Source organism: Calonectris borealis, chromosome 1 (assembly GCF_964195595.1).
Source record: "Calonectris borealis chromosome 1, bCalBor7.hap1.2, whole genome shotgun sequence".
NCBI classification, from domain to species: Eukaryota; Metazoa; Chordata; class Aves; order Procellariiformes; family Procellariidae; genus Calonectris; species Calonectris borealis.
In genome coordinates, this window is record NC_134312.1 from 30888085 (window position 1) to 30906391 (window position 18307).

Sequence of the window (18307 nt, forward strand, 5' to 3'; positions counted from 1 at the left end):
TTTCATTTTGATTGTTAACCTATGATTTCTATAACTCACTAGTGAATAGATATCCTATGGATATGCATGAATTTTACACAGTGGTCCTCAGAGGATTTGGCTGATTTAGGCAAGGCATGAACAGGGAAGGCCAGTCTCCCATCAGCTACTGCTTTTTTTGTTCCTGTCAGAAATTCAGATGAGAAAGTGTTGGTGTGACTGAGATAGGTAGATGGATATGTAAACCTTCTTTCATATCCTACTTGGCTGCTTAACATTTATCCACTGTCTCCTCTTTGCCAAATCATAGTAGAAAATAGCTATGAGGTGTGGGAGGGTGGTATTTTGCAGAACAAGAGCCAAGGTCAAATATTCATTCTTGGCAGCTTGACCAGGGCCATCCAAGCTCTTTGCTTTCTTCATACCATCAGAAATACTGTGTCATTCTGGATGGGTGCTGTTTCTATCACAACTCTTAAAAGGGATTGTTGAGATCCCAACTGGCAAAGTCCAGTATAAGTAGATGGCCAACAGCGCAACCTTGGAGCAAAGACATGAGTTAGTTTTGGTGGCCATGGACGCCCCAAGAGGGGCCTGTGATTACTGGTTGCAGATCCAAAAGTTTTTCCTCTATCATTCAATCTAGTTCTAGATGAAATATAGATTTTTGTTATTTGGTGACTTTGATTACAAATGAGCGCCCTGTCCCCAAGCACTTGGTGGAGCTTATGCCTGGTTAAGGTATTAAATGAAGACTGCATGTCTATGGAAAGTGTGTCATGTGCCTCTGTCATCCCTGCCTTTGCATCCGATGTAGATGTACCTATGCATCACAACCACAGCTGTGAAATTAGCCACTGTGTGTGCACACGTGCATATAGCTCATTTTAGACATAATATTTAGAATGGTATTAGTCCTTAAAAGTTTAACATTAGAGTCAGATAAAACCAATGGAGAGAATAAGTTGGTAGCAAAGAGTTGTTTGTTTACTTGCAGTTTAGTGTCTTACAAATAGTTAAATCTTACCTCAGCTTTTTCGAAGACGTTTTGAGTTAACGTTTTTCCTTTTAGCTTGAACTCATCCTTATTGATACCAGAATTAAGAGAGCTCAATGTTACATGTTCTAACTTTTGAGCTCACAATTTTAAGTTGATTCAGAACTAAGGGAAATTAATATCATCCTTAATTTGATCACTTGCTTGAGTGCTTAATTTAGTTACTGCTATATGACTGGGACTTAATAAATTAAAAATCAAAACAGGAATATTTTTTCAATAAATTAAATAATTTCCATTTTACGTGTTCCAGAATACTACCTTTGCATCTCTTAAACAGATGCAAAAAAAAGTGTGTTATTTTCTTTGTTTTGGAAATGCATTTATTTATTTTCAAAGAGAGAACATAGTCATATGGCACATGAGGTCATCTTTAAAAGATAAATGGATGCATATTTTTGCCAGACGGACCTTGATCTTTCAATAACTTTTGTGGTGAAACAGGCCTTTTGTTTTGTAAGAGCTTTGCTGAGATAGATCCTAACAGTTATGTAGAACTTTATCAGATATTGCAGAATGAGTTATAGGATGAATAGACTTCTCCCAGCTGGTTTTACTCTGTAAAGTTTGAATGCCAACAGGATTGTAGCTGTAGCAGTATACATCACAATGTGAGCTGTACAGCTCATGCAGGTCCTTGGGAATATATGCAGCAACTGCACTTCCTGGTACTAATGGAGATAGTGCTCTTCTATTTCATATTAATGGACATTTTTGCCAACTTACCTATATGTAATTTGGTTTCTACTGAGTACAAATGCAGGCGTTGTTGTAAAAAGATGTTGCCAAAGGGTGATTTATAGCTCTAGAATTCATTTTGCTTGTCTCTGCTGGAAACCTTATATCCTGAATGTAAAATCTTGCCCTCTTTTTATTCCAAAATTCCTGTCTTGATGTAGAAAAAAGTTGTTGCAACATGTAGAAGATTGCAAAATCAGCATGTGTATGTAGAATGGGTATTTTATTGATATGACAAAATTTAAGTAAGCTTTTGAAATGAAGACACAACAGTATTAATTCAGACATTTTAAATGGTTTTTTAGATAAGTAAAAGTTTGGACATTGTCTTGTTCTTTACTTGGTTAATAGGTTTTTAATGAAGGAGTTAACAATGACTGCAGTATAAATAGGGTTGTTAGATTTTGAATGATGAAATTTCAAGGCTGTAAATATTCACAGATACTAATTTTAGCCTTTGGAGGTTATGTTACTTCTGTAATAGAGCACGTTCTCCAAGGTGTGACTGAGAGTGGGAACCTACTTGCTGGATACATTGCCAGGTGTCCCTCCATTTCTAATTTAGAATGTGTGCTTATGTGTTAAGTAAAAATAGCTATGCGGATGTAATCTGGAAAAAGATTTGAGAACCAATGCTGTTTGTTCTCTACATTCTGAATGGTAACATGCTGCTAAAGGTTTCAACTATAATAGCTAAGTGAAAATGGGCAGTATATTTAAAAACATGTTTTTAAAGGTCAGCTATAATAATAAGGAAATAAATGTTGTATATTTTGTCAGCTTCTTGTGAGTGCTTATATAGAAGCATAATTGCTTTAAGTACAAAACCAACTTTTTACATAGAAAATTCCTTGACAATTAAAAAAAAGCTTACTTCCTATCTCCGATCCTGATGAAGGTTATTAAGTAGCTTCTGTCACTGCTTCCTCTGACTGTAAGATTATGTTCAGGCCTTATGGCAAACTCCCTTACTGTTGGTAATTGCTAAGTATTTTTGTGTAAGGTTATGTGTGTTTGAGCTCTGAAAAATTCATTGCAAATCAACACTCTGGAGGAAGAATCAAAGTGCTGTGTGTGAGGTTGTCTCTGTGGCTGTGTCCCTCACTGACCTCTGTTCAGAAATGAGAATTGGAAAAGATAGTTGCCGTGATGATTTTATGTGATGGTTCAACAAGTTTCAGCCTATTCTCACAAATCTGAATAATCCAAATGTTAAAGGAATGTGGTTGTCCTGTTCAGTTGGTGGAAACAAAAGAGTTCTCAAATGGCGCAAAGTGAATACATACTGTTCATAAAACATCACTAATTGGAATTTCATTAATAAGACTAGCCTAGTAAAATAAAAATCAGTGAGAAGATACTTGTTGAAGGAACTGCCTTGGATTTGAATCAGTAGTTGTAATTGTGAAAAGACTTCCTACTAAATTCTGATAGATGTAACGTGAATGGATATTTAATGGTTCTTGGATTATTTTTAAGAAAGCTTCTTTCTGACTAAAATACTGAACAACCTTTTACGAATACCTCTGCTTGACCTTCTTAAGTCTTCCAATTGCTATTCTATTTTTGTGTGTACTTAGGTCCCTGTACCAAGTCATCTGTCTTCTGGCAGGTAGGACACTGCAAAGGAGGTTGTGCTGACATAGAAGCTAAATAATCACTTTACTTTCTGTGCCTCAGTGACCTCAGAAAATCTTTTCCTATTCTGTTCTTTTAGCTGGGAAAAAAATCCCTCGTGTCTTTTCCTGATAAAAATCAAATATGTAGTTCTACTTTTATTATCTGTGTTACAATCTATTCTTAGAGTAGATATCATACTATATATGAGTGTGTTAATACTGTTGGTGAAAGAAAGACTTCCATCTTGTATTTGTAAAGTAAGGAAAATCCATTTTCTAAATAAAATTTTCAGATACTGTACATGATCCCCGGTTTCATTATGAAGTGCTCAGTATGGGTTTAAGTAGGCAATTATTGTAGTACTGTAGAAATTGAGCAGTTGTTGGAAAAGTTGAGGAAAGACATTGTTGTAGTTAAAGTTATGGTTACTTAATTTAAAGTCCATGGATATGAGTAGGAAGTTTACAAGACTTGGTTGCAAGAATCATTGCTGGAGGGAGTCTGGCTAGAATCTTTTGGACAAAAAGAAACATATATGGATGTTATGGCTTACAAATTCTTTAGTGGTCAAATTGCAATTTGGATAATTAAAAATAAATATATTTTCTTTTCTGAAAAGTTAATGATGTGGAACTCAATTAGATGGCCTGGGCCGTTTGTGAAAGATGTGTTAGTTGATCGGGAAGACTACTGTATAAGTGGTGCCAGCGAGAAGTTCATATTGTGGTTGATACTGATTTTGTTGGCCTAATGATAGTACCTTGCTACTGAATTAAGAAACAAATTGTTGCTTGTTGCATATTTATTGGAGTATCCATTAGAATACTACATTGCAAGCTTACTAAAAACCACTACATTGATTACTGCGTTAAGCTGATTGGACAAAAGTGAACATTAAGCTTACATACATTAAGTTAACATAAACCAGAATGTGACCAATTGGTATTTAAAGAAGAAGAAATTGTCATTCTATCACAGCACTGTATGTCAGATAAAATTATTAAATCTACATCAGGTACTTGATAGGACATAAGTGGATCTGGAACCTTGCTATAAGATCAGTAATTTTGGTTCTAAAAGCAAATGTTGAGATTTAGTAACAGGAGACCATTACCTAAATCAGTTTTTTTATTGTAGTTAGCATTCCTTGAATAAATTTATGGACATCAGTATGGTTGTCAGAAATTCTGTTTAAAATCTGAATTCCTATTAGTTAGAAAATAGTTTAATCTTAATGACTGTTAATAAGATAATTCCATCAGTTCTCATCTGAGGTATTGCTTTGATAAATCACTATTACTGTGTCTTTTGCTATTGGTTTTGTTTTGGGGATTTTTTGCTGCATATAGTCTTTGCTTTTCATTTAAAATGCAGCATTGAGGGACTTGACAAAAATAATTAAAATCAGATGCAGAGTCTGTGATATTTAGTTGAATTTACTGCTGAGATAAGTAGCATAAAATTTCACTAAGACATATTCTAGTGAAAGTGGAGGGAAATTGCAATCTTACCAACCTCAGTACCAATTCAACAGCATCAAGATTAAAGCTGTTTAATACAGGATCATCTACTGATCAGTACTCCATGTTTTAAGTATTTTGCTTCTTGGCCCATCTGTATTTACACTGAAATAACTGCGAGTTATCGTTATATTGCAACTCAGCCAGATTAGGATGTGAATAATAAAAACAAGTTAGACTTGAAGTTTCATCCAAATATATGTATGTCTGATTCTTTGGAAAGCAGGAAAGATGGGAGAAAAACCGGTTCCGTTGTGGTGTTTAAATTGTAAGATGATCACATAAGGTGTTAGCAGCTAATTAGTACATAAGGAGGACCTATGTTCTGCTGAAGGAGGTCTGTTAACAGTAATTTTCAATCTCAAAACAAAATTAATTTATTTACTCATTCGATGCATTTATTTTTACTTCACTCTTTAGTGATCAATCATAGGAAGAAGAGAAGGAGGAAAAAAACGTATGCTAACAAATGCAGTAACTTTTGCCTGCCTCTGTTCAATAGAAAAGGGAACAGCATAGAATAGGTTTTTCTACTGTTCTTGACGATGGGCAGTCATAGTATTTTGGAGATCCTGGGTCTAAGTGGACAGCTGCTTGAAATATTCCAGAAATTACAGCCATGATTTGATTGGCTGGAAAGCTGTCTCTGATCCTGTAACACTCTGCCTTACAGTGTGATGGCTGACGGCCCTGCGAAGGTCATGTTGAGCAAAAGGAGCTTGAAATCTGCCTTGGTTTAGAAAAATGTCACTTCTACCTTTTGAAATATTTATAATTTAGATGCTAGGAACTTGCTTTGCTTTCAGCAGAATTTGGTGATACAAATGCCTGCTGTGATGTATGTACAGAAAGCTAACAGTATATTTTTTCTAAACTTTTTTTTTCCTTTAATCTTAAGAAAATTTGATAGGGAAATATTTGATATATTTTTTCCAACTGCTGAGAAATAATTACTGGATATTTATGACTGGCATTGCTTGTAGGTACCTAGAGCTAGAAAAGATTTTACAAGCCAGTGAAATAGTCTACACAATCTCATTGCTGGAAGAGGCAGGAAATACAATTGTTTCAGCAACTAACGGGGAATTCTGATACTCATTCTCTGTAAAGTATTCAGATTAGACATCTCCTTCTTAAGTAAATTCATACTGAACATCTGTGATGGTATAGGATAAAAAAAGTCAGGGTATTCGTATGGTTATCCTTGCACAAAAATATCAAATGTATTTTTGATTATGGTAAGTATAGATGGACCATAATTTTTGAATGTGTACTCAATCTGCTGCACAGATAGCTCGAAACTTTAGAAGACTGTTAAACTGAAAGTAAACTGATAGTTTGTTGAAAGTAAAGTAATTTCCTTCCCTTGAAGGTAAAGGACTTGTGAGGAAGCCAACGCACCAACTATGATTCCTAAAGAAGATATGTATCAAAGTACTTAAACTTAGGTTCCACTGAATTGATGAAATGCTGAGTGCTGAATTGATGAAATACTAGATTCAGTTTAAGATAAACTTCTTGCTAGATTAAGATCTTACCTTTTATATTGCTTTACTTGAATCGTGAATGATTCAAGAGTAATACACATTTTGGGTCTAAAGATGCTGTATCAACTTCTGTTACGAAGACGTTGTTCTATACTTAGAAAGAGAGGGAGTAATGAAAAATCTTTTTGGTAGAACACCTCTGAGATCAGCTTAACCTTTCTTCTCCATAGGAAACCCTTGTCTTTCAAAGATATCCAGTTCCTTAACATCAAGGCTTGCATATTCCAATGCCAAGTTCTGTTACTTGCAATGGTATGAAAGCTTTAACAGAGAAATGTACGTAGAATGTTGTAATATGATTCAGCAATGCTTGAAAGCTAGAATGCAGTGATTTTTCTTAAGCGATGAAGTTTGATAATTTTTATTTTATTTATTTTTAAAGTCCTGGACATAAGCTATTAAACAAATGAAATTGGTTCTGTAGTTTTTGAGTATGCAAAAAGATATCTAAATACATTTTAGCCTTTTGTGCAGCTAGGCTGCTTTTATTTTGTCTATAATCTGGGAGATACTGAGGTGATATTTTATTGTACGGGATATTTCATACAGTGTGTTCTTGGACAGATTACAGTTTAAATACTGCCACAGCTGACTTCATATCTTTTAGTAATAACTTTCCCTAAGCCAGTTTAGTCAGTTGTATTATGAGCAACCATAAACATTAACTGCAGAATGTTACTTCTAGGAATCTTTCAATGAACTATACATATGCTGACAAAGTGAATTCCGCTTACACATCAAAAATATTTATTTCCAATCTAATTGGTGAAGTTGGAAGAAAAACCAGGGGTCTTGACCTGTGCTGAGTATGTTGTGGACATGAATACTTTTGCATGTAATAAGCAGAGTCTTGGCCTTGTTTTCTGTTTTTTCAGCCTGTTAGCAAAGGCAAAAACAAGGGAATGGCAAATTATCAGGTTTAAAATGATAATTAACCTTATAATCACGGTATTTTCTAGGGAAATTATATTAGGCTGTATTCATGAATGTAACATCAGTGTTTTATGTGCAATCAGCTGCTCCTGGAAAGTGCAATTGAACAAAATTTAACTTTAAATACATGCATATAAATTTGCTCAGCTGAGAGGGGACCTAACTGCTGTTGTCACCTGTCTATCTGTTGATTAACTACATAGAAATGGAGTCAAACTCTTCTAGAGGTGCACAGCAAAGGGACGAGAGACAATGGTCACAATTGCAGCAAGGGGCATTCTGACCAGATATAAGGAAAAAAAAATGCACAATTAGAATGGCTAAGTCATTAGCCAGAGAGACTGTGAAACTTTCATCCTTCGAAGTATTCAAAACTTGACTAGCCAAAGCCCAAACACCCTGATCTGGCTTTGCAGTTGTGTTTGTTTTGGCCAGCAGTTGAAGTAGATGACTCCCAGAAGTCCCTTCCAACATGAATTATTCTGTTTGTCTACAGCAAATGGAATTTCAGCAATGGAACTGTTAAGATATGAGACAGAATTGCTATACCCTTTCAAAGTTACAAGTCAACATTACCAGTTAGTGTTTAGAATATGCATGGTGCTGGTTTTAATTTGTTTTATAGCACAGAAGTGGAGTTTCTAAAAACCTCTTATTCTCTAGATGTGGTTGTGATATTTGTCTTACAACAGCTTCTAAAAGACCCAGTCATGCATTGGAAGCCTGTTGTGTTAATAGCTGAACATACAGAGAATGGTAAGACTGCATTTGGGTTTTATAACTAGATTGTAAATTCTCTAAAGCAGAAACAATGAGTAGATTCAGGCAGATGCATATGGTGAAACAATCAGTGGGGTGGGTGGCAGTCTGCATGCAGACAGCTGAACATTGGGTCATGTTTAAAATACTATAGTAAAGGGAACTGCTTTGCACATGTATGTGGAGAGCAGTTCCCAAGTGAGAAGAGGACCCTGGAAAAGTACACAAGTAATTGTTTGCTCACTTGTTAAATTTTCAATTAAGTCTGACTGGATTCATTCATAAGGGACAGGGTCAACATTTTGACTGTAAATCAGAGAGAAATGTGTCAGGAATAAAGTATAAAAGACACCTAAAATGAAGGCAAAAAAAATTAGTATGATAGAAACTGAAAGCAAAGAGAAGGGTTACCTACAAATTTTAGTGTCATGGCTGTAATTTAATGACGTGACGTAGGAAGAACCGACAAGAATCTTTTTCATTTATTTCATAAATAGAACGATTTGAACGTGACCTGTCTCCTCTGCCAATATGGAGCAGAACGATCTAGTCTGCTACTCTCTAGCCACTCAGCTCAGATTTTCCCTGGTAGTGTAGGTATCTTCTTTTATGGCTACCTTTGTGAAATGTAAAAAAGTAGTATATAAACAGAAAGTTGGACTAGGGAAAAAGGTAGAGGTAAAAATTTAAAATTATAGTTCACTTAAAACCACGATCCACAGCATAATGCCATTTAGGGTTTTGGTAATTAATAGTGTATCTCTTAAGGCAAAAAAGAGATACCTAGTGAGCATATTTCTTCTGTTATGTGTTGGTTTATATGTTTGCTTTAAGGGACAAATTAGTGGCATTCTCAGAACAATAACTTTGATGTTTCAAGAACTAGGGCAACTGTAACGAGAGAAGTGTGGTCTTGCCATATAAAGGGAAGTATATTGTCAGCAAGCAAAAGATAATAGCATCCTGTACACCCAGAAGGCCTGCTGTGATGTTTGCATCTGCGTAAGATCCACTTCGCCCTCAGAACAGCCTATTTTTAAACTGGTGCTGAGTTTGACCTTAGTAAAGAGATACTGTCGGAAGATATCTAAATGCGCAATCATGCACAGTGTGTTCCTCAGTCCTATAGGACACTGACAGTAGTATTTTTTCTACAGCAGATTTGTATTAGTTTGCACCTTCCTTGAGTTCAAAGGCTTACCTGTTTAACATTAAAGGGGAAAACTTAATTACAAATTATATTCTGTATCCTTAATTGATAACAGCTTAGCTGAATCCATGAGACAGAATTAGACACTTAGCTTCATTGTTCCAAAAGGCTTATGATGAGATGGTTTCAGATTTCTGATTAAAATAGGAATAGCTTCCATAGAATGTGAAATGCTGACTTTGTTGTTAACTACATTTTCCTCACTGTGAGCTGTGATTTCTTTGTGGAACACGTGAAGAATATAGACTGTTCTAGGTCAATATAACCACTACTTGATAGGAACAGCATGCACACCTTTGAGAACTGAAGGGGACTGCTGGTGTAGTTCACATATGTTTATTGTAACATATTTAAAATACCTTGGAAAGCCAGGAAATTATAAGAACAATAATCTTTCATGGGCCTCTTGTGACCTTCTAAGATAATGTTTGACCTTTACGTTATCCCATGATACCTGGACTGTAATATTGAATGTTAGCTAGATTTGTTAAATAAGTTGCCTTAACACTTGTCACCCTTACTGCATGAAACCTTACGCTTTCCTGTGGTCAGACAGTGCTTTTTGTGCATCAGCAGGACTGCAGTACTACCGCTTAATTGAGAGAGAGGGCACCTCATTCCATATTTTTAAAACTGACAGTGATGGGAAGGTGCGACGTTGGGATAAGTCTTTCCTGGGAGAAATTTATGATGTTGTAAACATATGTTAGCTAACGTTGTAAATCTGATTTAGCAAAACAAAGGACCTCTGAATGTCTGAACCCAAATTTAGCGGAAAAGAAGTGCATCTTAATATCTGAAACTTTGTCTAGATGCTTCTTAGTTTTGATAATTGAAACAGCTAGGCACATTCATATAGAACATTTCCTCTTTATTTCCCTTTTTGTCTATCCTTTTTGCGGCATTATCTCAGCGGTTATTTTTGAGAAAGTTTCGAGTAGCTGGTCTTCCAATTTTATTCTTCTGGTCAGTTCTCATTTGTAATCCTGTGGCCATTTCTGATGTTGAAATGATTACGGAGTTTGTGAATGCATAAAGTGTGTTGAGGTTTATGTAAGTATTTAGACAGTGTAATAGTTGATTCTGTGTTGTGTTACCTTAAAACTGGAGAACTGTGGTCTGCAGCTTAGGAGCTGTTGTCGCCCACTTTTCTAAAATCTGCCACCATTATTCCAGCTGTCTAATTCTAAATAGTTTCCACTTTTCTCCTTTATAACGCTTAACAAGTTTTGTGTGGTTTTTTGTTTTTATCAGCTTTTACCTGTGGTTAGTGATCAGGTATAACATAATATCTCTCTCTAGTCTGTATGTGAATGAATTGACACATTTGAAAATACTTAGAGCTTGCAAAGACTCCAACAGTTGTGTTTAGGATTTCAGTGATGCTATAACTATATGCAAGGCAACTCAGCAGGGCTTTTCAGTTCACAAGATTTGCTAATGCAGCAGCAGTTAACCACCAAGGGAAATTTAAATTTGAAGGGACTCTTCATGTCCTGATTTGTAAAAGCCCTCCTGGGCTATTCTAGAAATTTCTGCTAGCAACTACATTGAGCTCTACTGTGTGGCTTGTTTCTATTCCTGTGTGCAGCTGTATGCTGTTTGCTAAAGCTTATGAGGTATTACATCGCAGCAACAAGTACATTGTTTAGATGGTAGTGGCAGGGCTAGCAAACATGTGTCAGCCCCTGGTGTTCAGACAACAGAGCATTTGGTCTTATTAGCACAAAGCACTACTTCAGGCTAGAAATAATCCATTTTGGTATCTCTAATCTACCAGTTATGCTCCTGCTTTATGGTATGTTAATAGTAATATGACTGATACTGGAATGGGCTCAGTAAAGATCCTACTATTTTTCTCTTTGTCTCATACTTGCAGTTGACAAAGTGAACAAATAAAACACGTCAACACTGCTTTTGTGAAGAGCTTCATCTATATGAAGATAAAAGTCGTACCATTTTTAATGTTGTCTCATGAAGAACCCTTTTTTTAAACATGCGCTTTGAACACAACAGGCTTATGATTCCTGTATTCATATATTCCTGATAGGTCCCATGTGTTTTCTAAGAATAAACCGATTTTAGAGCTTGCTACGGAAGTTTGATCCAAGTACAAAAGGTGAACAAATGTAGACTAGTATCAGTAGCTGATATTCAAAATGATCTTTAACTTAGGAAGAAAATTAGCTACACTAGGAATTCGTGAACTGTAATAGCAAAATTATTAACGGCTGTAAATTGGTGATATTATCATTAAAAAAAGAAGTATCTATGATATACATGCTGGCAAATAAGAGGCTTGCATAATAATTTAATAATACTTATTATGTGTATGTAATATTTGTAGACTAATTTCAGATTACACAATCCTTTTGGGAAATATTAATTATGGACACATAGAGGTCATATTTTGAAACAGTTGGCATGCAGTAGCAGAATGACTGCAGCATATCGTTCACACCCATTGCAAAAGCTCTTAAATGTGTATGCTCTTTATGGAAGTCAGTCATTTTGTCCTTTCCCTGGGTGCCTTGGAACAAAAGCAATGGTTGGTGCTGCTGAGAACCCAGACTGTGAAAGGATTTGGAATCCTTGTTGTAGTAATTCCTTAGAGCGTATGAGGTTCATATTGCCTGTGAGAAGACAGACTGTAATCCCCATCTTGCTTTTCCAACCTACAGCCCAGAAGATTACTCTCAACTTTTCCTCCTTAGGGTCCGAATCCAATATATATTTTAAACTAGTTCAGAAGATCAGAAGACTTAAAAAATAGTAAAAGGGAAAATATTAAATGTATTTATTTTACAGTTTATTAAAAAATCAAAGATTAAAAAAATGGTATTTACACTCTTCTAATGTGTTGATTTATTGATGTGTCTATATTGTATATAAAATTTTTAGATCCTAGAATGACACAGTGTTGTATTTGAAAACAAAATCTCTGTTCATCAGATTGTATAGAGTGTGCATGCAGCAGCTAAAGGTCCTCCCCATAGGATAGTAAGCTTCCAGTCGGATATGGGGATTATTCAGCATCTTGGTAATGAATAGGAAATACGTATATGAGGTTTTTTTCAATTTACGGCCCATTTAAAAAAAAAAAACCATTCTGACTTGGGTATTTACGGGCAAATGAGATCTCTTTCTAAAGTTGTTTTCTGGCTGTTTTTGGATTGTTTTATTCAGAAGGATACTAATAAGCTGAAGGGAATTTGTAGCACTGCAACCAACGTGATTATGAGATTTATATAGAGGGATACTAAAGAAATACGTATTTAGGTTTGTCTCCAGTTAATGGTTTTTGGTGCTTAGATGTATCTGTATCCAAGGTCCTACCCAAGCCACAGATAGTGTGCTACTGGACAATGAACTGCTTTTCAGCCCCCACTCCATTTGAGTGTGTAAATCTTGGGATGTCAGTCATTCCACTTTCAACCAGTCCTAATAAACACATATAGAAATATCAGAGAGAAAACAAGGAAGCTGAGAACAGGCCTGTGGTGGAGAAAAAAGTTATATGATCAACACTTCGTGAGATTGTTCTGTTTTTATTGATCCTAGTTGCATTTTGATGGAGTCTCTATTCAGCAGGGATTGTGACATCGTCATTTTACTTCTGATTTGGTTTTATTTTGTTTTATTTTATCATTGCAGACTTCCTTAAACAATCAGGTTACATTAATACTTCCCTTTTTCAGTGCTTGCAACAGACTAGTTCATCTGTTAAAGTTTGGCCAGCAAGCAAATCTATTTCCTCTCTTCATAGCATCTTTTGACTTGTTTTTTTTTCATTTGAAAAGTCTCTAATGAAGCCTTAAGGATGAAGCCTCTAGGCTATTATTTTATTCTTATTTATATGTTGTCATGCCTAAGGATGCTGATTTTGGACAAGAGCATCATTGTTCGAGAAACTCCACATAGATTTCTTTGTTGCCTCAAGGGGGGTTTCTGCGTTAAACTTACTCCAATTATCTCTATTGTTTTAATAGTTAGATGTCATAAATCAAGCCTACTCACCAGAATTTCTTTCTAGTCAATGGAGAAAAATGAGCACTTCCAGAAATGAGGTTTTATTAATTATCCTTAGACATTTTGTTTTAAATGATGGACCAAATAAATGCCATGGATTTTAATTTAGATCAAAAACATATTTCTATATGAATTTTCCACTGCTGTCCCTAAACTAGGTGACCAAATAGCAATGAAATTATTTGAATTTGTTTCACCACACAATTTTAAGGATTATTTACATGCAATTTACTTATGCTCAGAAAAAATATTTCCCTAATTATATCTTAAATTTCAAGGTGACATCTCTTACTCTTCACTGTACATATCTTGGAGCCTCCTTTTGTGAGGTTGTAATAGCTGACCAACAAGTGTCTTCTATGTTACAGTTAAATTTTCATGCTGTTTTGATAAAGCGTCTGTTAATGAGTTATACTTGTAGGTAATTAAATAATATTGGGGGTCTTCCTTACTGTTCTTGTATTTACATCAATATTTTCTGTTTTCCCTTCCTTCCTCTCTGTCTGCTAAACCATGCAGAAGAAAAAAGGTCATAATTTAATGAATGACCCCTTGGATCACAGATGCTGACAAAATGAAGCCTGAAGACTTTAAATTGGCTGGCTGCTGTTATCCTAACAGAGACCATTAAAGTCATACAAGAGAGCATAACTTATTATGTAGTGAAACTGTGACTTTTTCATGGTTTCTTTGTAAACATGACAAAATTTATGGATGGCATTAGTGATACTAAGTTGACAGAATTAAAACCACTGTTTATGGATACAGTTCAGTAACTTGATTTAATTAGAGTCTCACCACATTGATCTAAGAGGATTTTCAAGCAGTATTTTATGACGATTTAAAAGAGAATGCTGAAGTTCTCACAGAAGTGATGAATTGAAAGAAGTATTTTCATTTAAATAAATACATATATATTTAACTTAATAATTACTGATTAGGCTCTTGCCCTTTGAAACAGCATACAGTGTTTTGTTCAGGGGCTTCAGCCACTGTACAATCCCAAACTTTGTCTTTCACTAATAGTATACTGCATTAACACTGGGTATAGTGGTATAACAGAGAGAGAGATTCAGCTCCACTCAAATAGACACATTACAAGTGGGACATCAAAATCCAGGCTCCATTGATAGTATTGACTATAAATTCCTTTCTTGATACCTACATTTAACATGGTGTATGGAACAGTTTCAGAAGTGAGTGAGGTTATTAGGGTAATCAATTATCTCTGAATCTGTCAGAGCAGATAATGCCTTTTAATTTCTTCTTCTTTCCTGATTTTTTCCTTTTCTTTTCCTTTCTCAGGCTACCTGTCCGCATTAATAACCAACCTGGTTGTAAATCTAGTAAACACTGTATTGTAACTCTTTCCTATTTGATAAGCTTTACTGAAATTAACAGGCAATAATAATCTCTGAGATTTTTAAGCTAAAGCTTTTGGACATCGAAATAGGGTAGGCTATTGGAAAGTGCAGTATAGACCTGTGAAGTGAGCGTAAGGAGTGATGAATTGAATGCCAGTTGATGCAAGAAAGTTGTAAAAACATCGTTAAATTACTGATACAAATTTATGGAGACATCAGTGTTACATAAGGGCTTGTGTTCCATTAAATATGGTAGTTGGTTGTAAGGATGTCATGTTGTATGCATCTTAAAAGTACCTTTTTTTTACTTGATTTTACTGGAAGAAACAATATTACCAAGAAATAGTATTCATTATGTAGAAAAAAGTTTGTGTTTCATTTTATTCTGCACTAGAATGAGATTATAAAATTAAAGTCAAAATTCATAACACTTTTAAAACACAAAATAATTTTGATTCCTGTTAAGCGTGTAAGGTTTAAAGGAGCAGTACCTTCAACTAGGAACAAATAGGTGAAAGCTGGCCTAACCCCAACTTACTGCAAGCCAAAGTAAATCTTGAAATGAAGTCCTTCGGTAAGGGCTCTGGTAGAAGGGTAGCTGGGAGATTTTTTTAAACCACAGATTTGTAAATTAAGTTTCTGGCACAGCAATTGCCAAAATAGATGGACAGTCAGAAGTTGGGATGGGGAGGTTATAAGTCCAATGAAATCTAAGGCTACTTATTGGAAATCTCTGAAAAAGAGAACATTTACTCCAGCATTTGGTTCCAAAACTGACAAAAGAAGATGGCAAGTGTCATGTGGTTTCCTTATCTGTGGTTAATTCCCCTTGTAGTTCCTCAACATTGACAGCCATTGGGTATGCTACTTTTTCATTAATACAGTCTCTGAATCTGTCCAACATCTTTTTAAAACTAAACAAATTCAGGGACAGCTGATCCATAAACTGCTAAATGTTACCTCTCTCTACAACCTCCTGTGGCAACAAACTGCAAAAATTACCGGGTATTTTTTGTTCTTCATCCAGCGAGTATCACAAATCCATGCATCTGAGTATTAGGTTTCAAATTTGGATTTCAGTTTTAGCTGAAAATTGTGCCAGTGTTGCATATCTCAGTAGCTCTTTATGTAGAATGCAGGTTGGGATGTATGGGAATCTGAGCAGAGTCTTCAGAGCACTGGTTAGAATTGAAGGATCTCTCCAGATTCCCTTTTCTCAAACATAAGAAGTTGCCAGTTATGTGAAGAGTGTGTATTTCTTGCTCAAACTTCACCTTCCTTTGCATAGATTTTGTAGCATAATGAGAAATACTCAAAGATGATCTCCAACTTCTGTACTTTATGTACTACTGTAGGAAGGTATCCATAGATCAGACATTGAGTCTGACATTAACGTTGTGTCTTCCATTATCGTTAGCTCCAAGCTACATGGTTTGTATCTAGTATTAAATTTATATCTTAGTGATGTCAAGATGTATTTGAAGAAGTAGTTCTGGAAGAGGAAAATGAATGTCATGATAATTTTTCTTCATATCCACGATTATTTAGTGATGGTGGTCTTAGGATGAGGGATATTTATTTGATTTTTAGTTACTTCTGCCATTTTTTTATACTCCCAGCTTGCATCTGTGAAGACCATAATTGTGAAATCTGTGCAAAATAAGAAAGCAGGAGAAAGGTTCATGTACTTTCAAAATTAAACTTCACTGCTGTATTATAGTGAGAAATGTGCCTGTAGCCAGATGTATTGGGTTTATGTAGGTTTTTTTAATGATGGTTTCAAATTCTGCTATCAAACTTAAAAGTTTATTATGAATCCTACAAAAAATACTTTTTCCTAAAAGACAGAACAAAAACCTCAAAGAACTCCACACCTGTGCTGCTCTTTTTTTCTCATATTAATGATTCATAACATATCTAATACTTGTATTTGTTGTTTACAAAATCCTGCTGTGATACCTTTCTGCCGTGTGTTAAAATTAGTGGAAACAGTAATGGTTCTGGGAGAGGAGCAAGGTGTATTGAAGAAAACGGTAGTCTTTAAACGTAAGTAAATCTCGTTTTGTATATTTCAACACACAATGGATTCCTGTTTTACAGTTACTGGTTTAACTTTAGAAATTCGCAGCCTCTCAAATATTTTCCTTTTACTGATGAAAGAATGTCATGACAATATTGAAGGTATATTGCTTATAGTAGGAACAAAGATTCTGTTTTACTAAATATACCAACTGACCAACACTGACGTACTCACTTGGTTTCTTTCTAGTTCAGTTATAAAAATAACCCAGCAAAGCTTCTTCTATAAAAAGATTATTCTAGGGAACATTTGCTTTACAAAGAATAAAATATATTCTGTGTTACTACATTTGACAGAACAGAAGACGTGGTATTCTTATCCTATATTTACAGTGAAGTGATGCTCTTTCTCTATTACTAGAATTCAGAGATTATTTTCTTCGAATGATATAAAGCCCTCTTCCTTAAGGAAAGTCATGGTACATTTTAAGAAATATTTTCTTTTTATAGTATTCTTCATACTAAAATAAATAATAGAATCTCTAAGGCATGATGGAAGATATATGGGAAGAGCTTCCACTGTAATGAAAACCGGTGCAGTTTGAAGGGATTATACAGTAAAACAGGACTAAGAAAACACAGCTATAATATTGCTGAATGTTTTCACTTTCAGGCATTTTACAGAATGCTGATATAGCCAATAAAAGGGCACATTCATCAAAATGCATAATTTAATTTAGAAAAAACCCCACACCAGTTTAAGCATACAGTACTCAGATTTCACATGAAGGTGAAGAAACCCCTTAGGACATTTAAAATTTATGAGGAGTCTTGTGATTTCATTCATTATGTTGACAATATGCACAGCTTCTTTTGAAAATGGATTGGACCAAAAAAGGTGAACAGACGTGGTCGTAATAGCTCTTCCTATAGTGTATGCTGAATTATGAGAGTTACTTTTGGTTATACGTTACCCAGGAGGACTGTTTAATGTGCTTGGTTATATAGATCTGCAAATTTTTAGCTGTGGGCTGGTATCCATATTGAGCCATAGATTTATAGTTGATGTATTGCTTTCTAGGCAGACAACTTATACTCTGATAGAATTAAGGGCGAGAATTGATTTCCTGCTAAATAAGACACATTTCGGTTTAAAGTATAATAAATGGAAACTGGAGTTTCTATATGAAGCAGATATATGTTGTAAATATTGCATATAGAAAAAAAGACTTTTTGTAATTATAGATTTGCATATAGATGTGGAAAGATACTTTCTGAATGAAAACAGTATCTAAAATCTTTTTACTATTTGAATTTTGATTGACAGAAACATTTCTGCTAACATATCTTTGACTGCTGTGGCTACATCTCTATTTTGACAATATACCATACTATCAAAATATACTTTTAGCTTGTTTTTAGCTTGTATTAAGTACTGAGGTGAATATTGCATGAGTTAGCAGTCTCTCATGCTCATAAGTACCATAACAAAAAAATGCTTTACAGAAAAAAAAAAAAAATTAAGTGATGAT

General features: G+C 34.9%; 1 protein-coding gene across 3 annotated transcripts in view; it reads left to right on the forward strand.

The window, feature by feature from the left end:
• Nucleotides 1-18307, forward strand: part of IMMP2L (inner mitochondrial membrane peptidase subunit 2) — a 478971-nt gene that overhangs the window by 23820 nt on the left and 436844 nt on the right. The window contains exon 4 of one of the 3 annotated variants that reach the window (XM_075152507.1): nucleotides 11243-11322. The exons of the other annotated variants lie outside the window; for them this stretch is intronic. Coding sequence (XP_075008608.1) covers nucleotides 11243-11246 — 4 coding nt within the window. The 3' untranslated portion in view covers nucleotides 11247-11322. Of the gene's footprint in view, nucleotides 1-11242; nucleotides 11323-18307 lie in introns of those variants that run through there. 3 annotated transcript variants of the gene reach the window in all.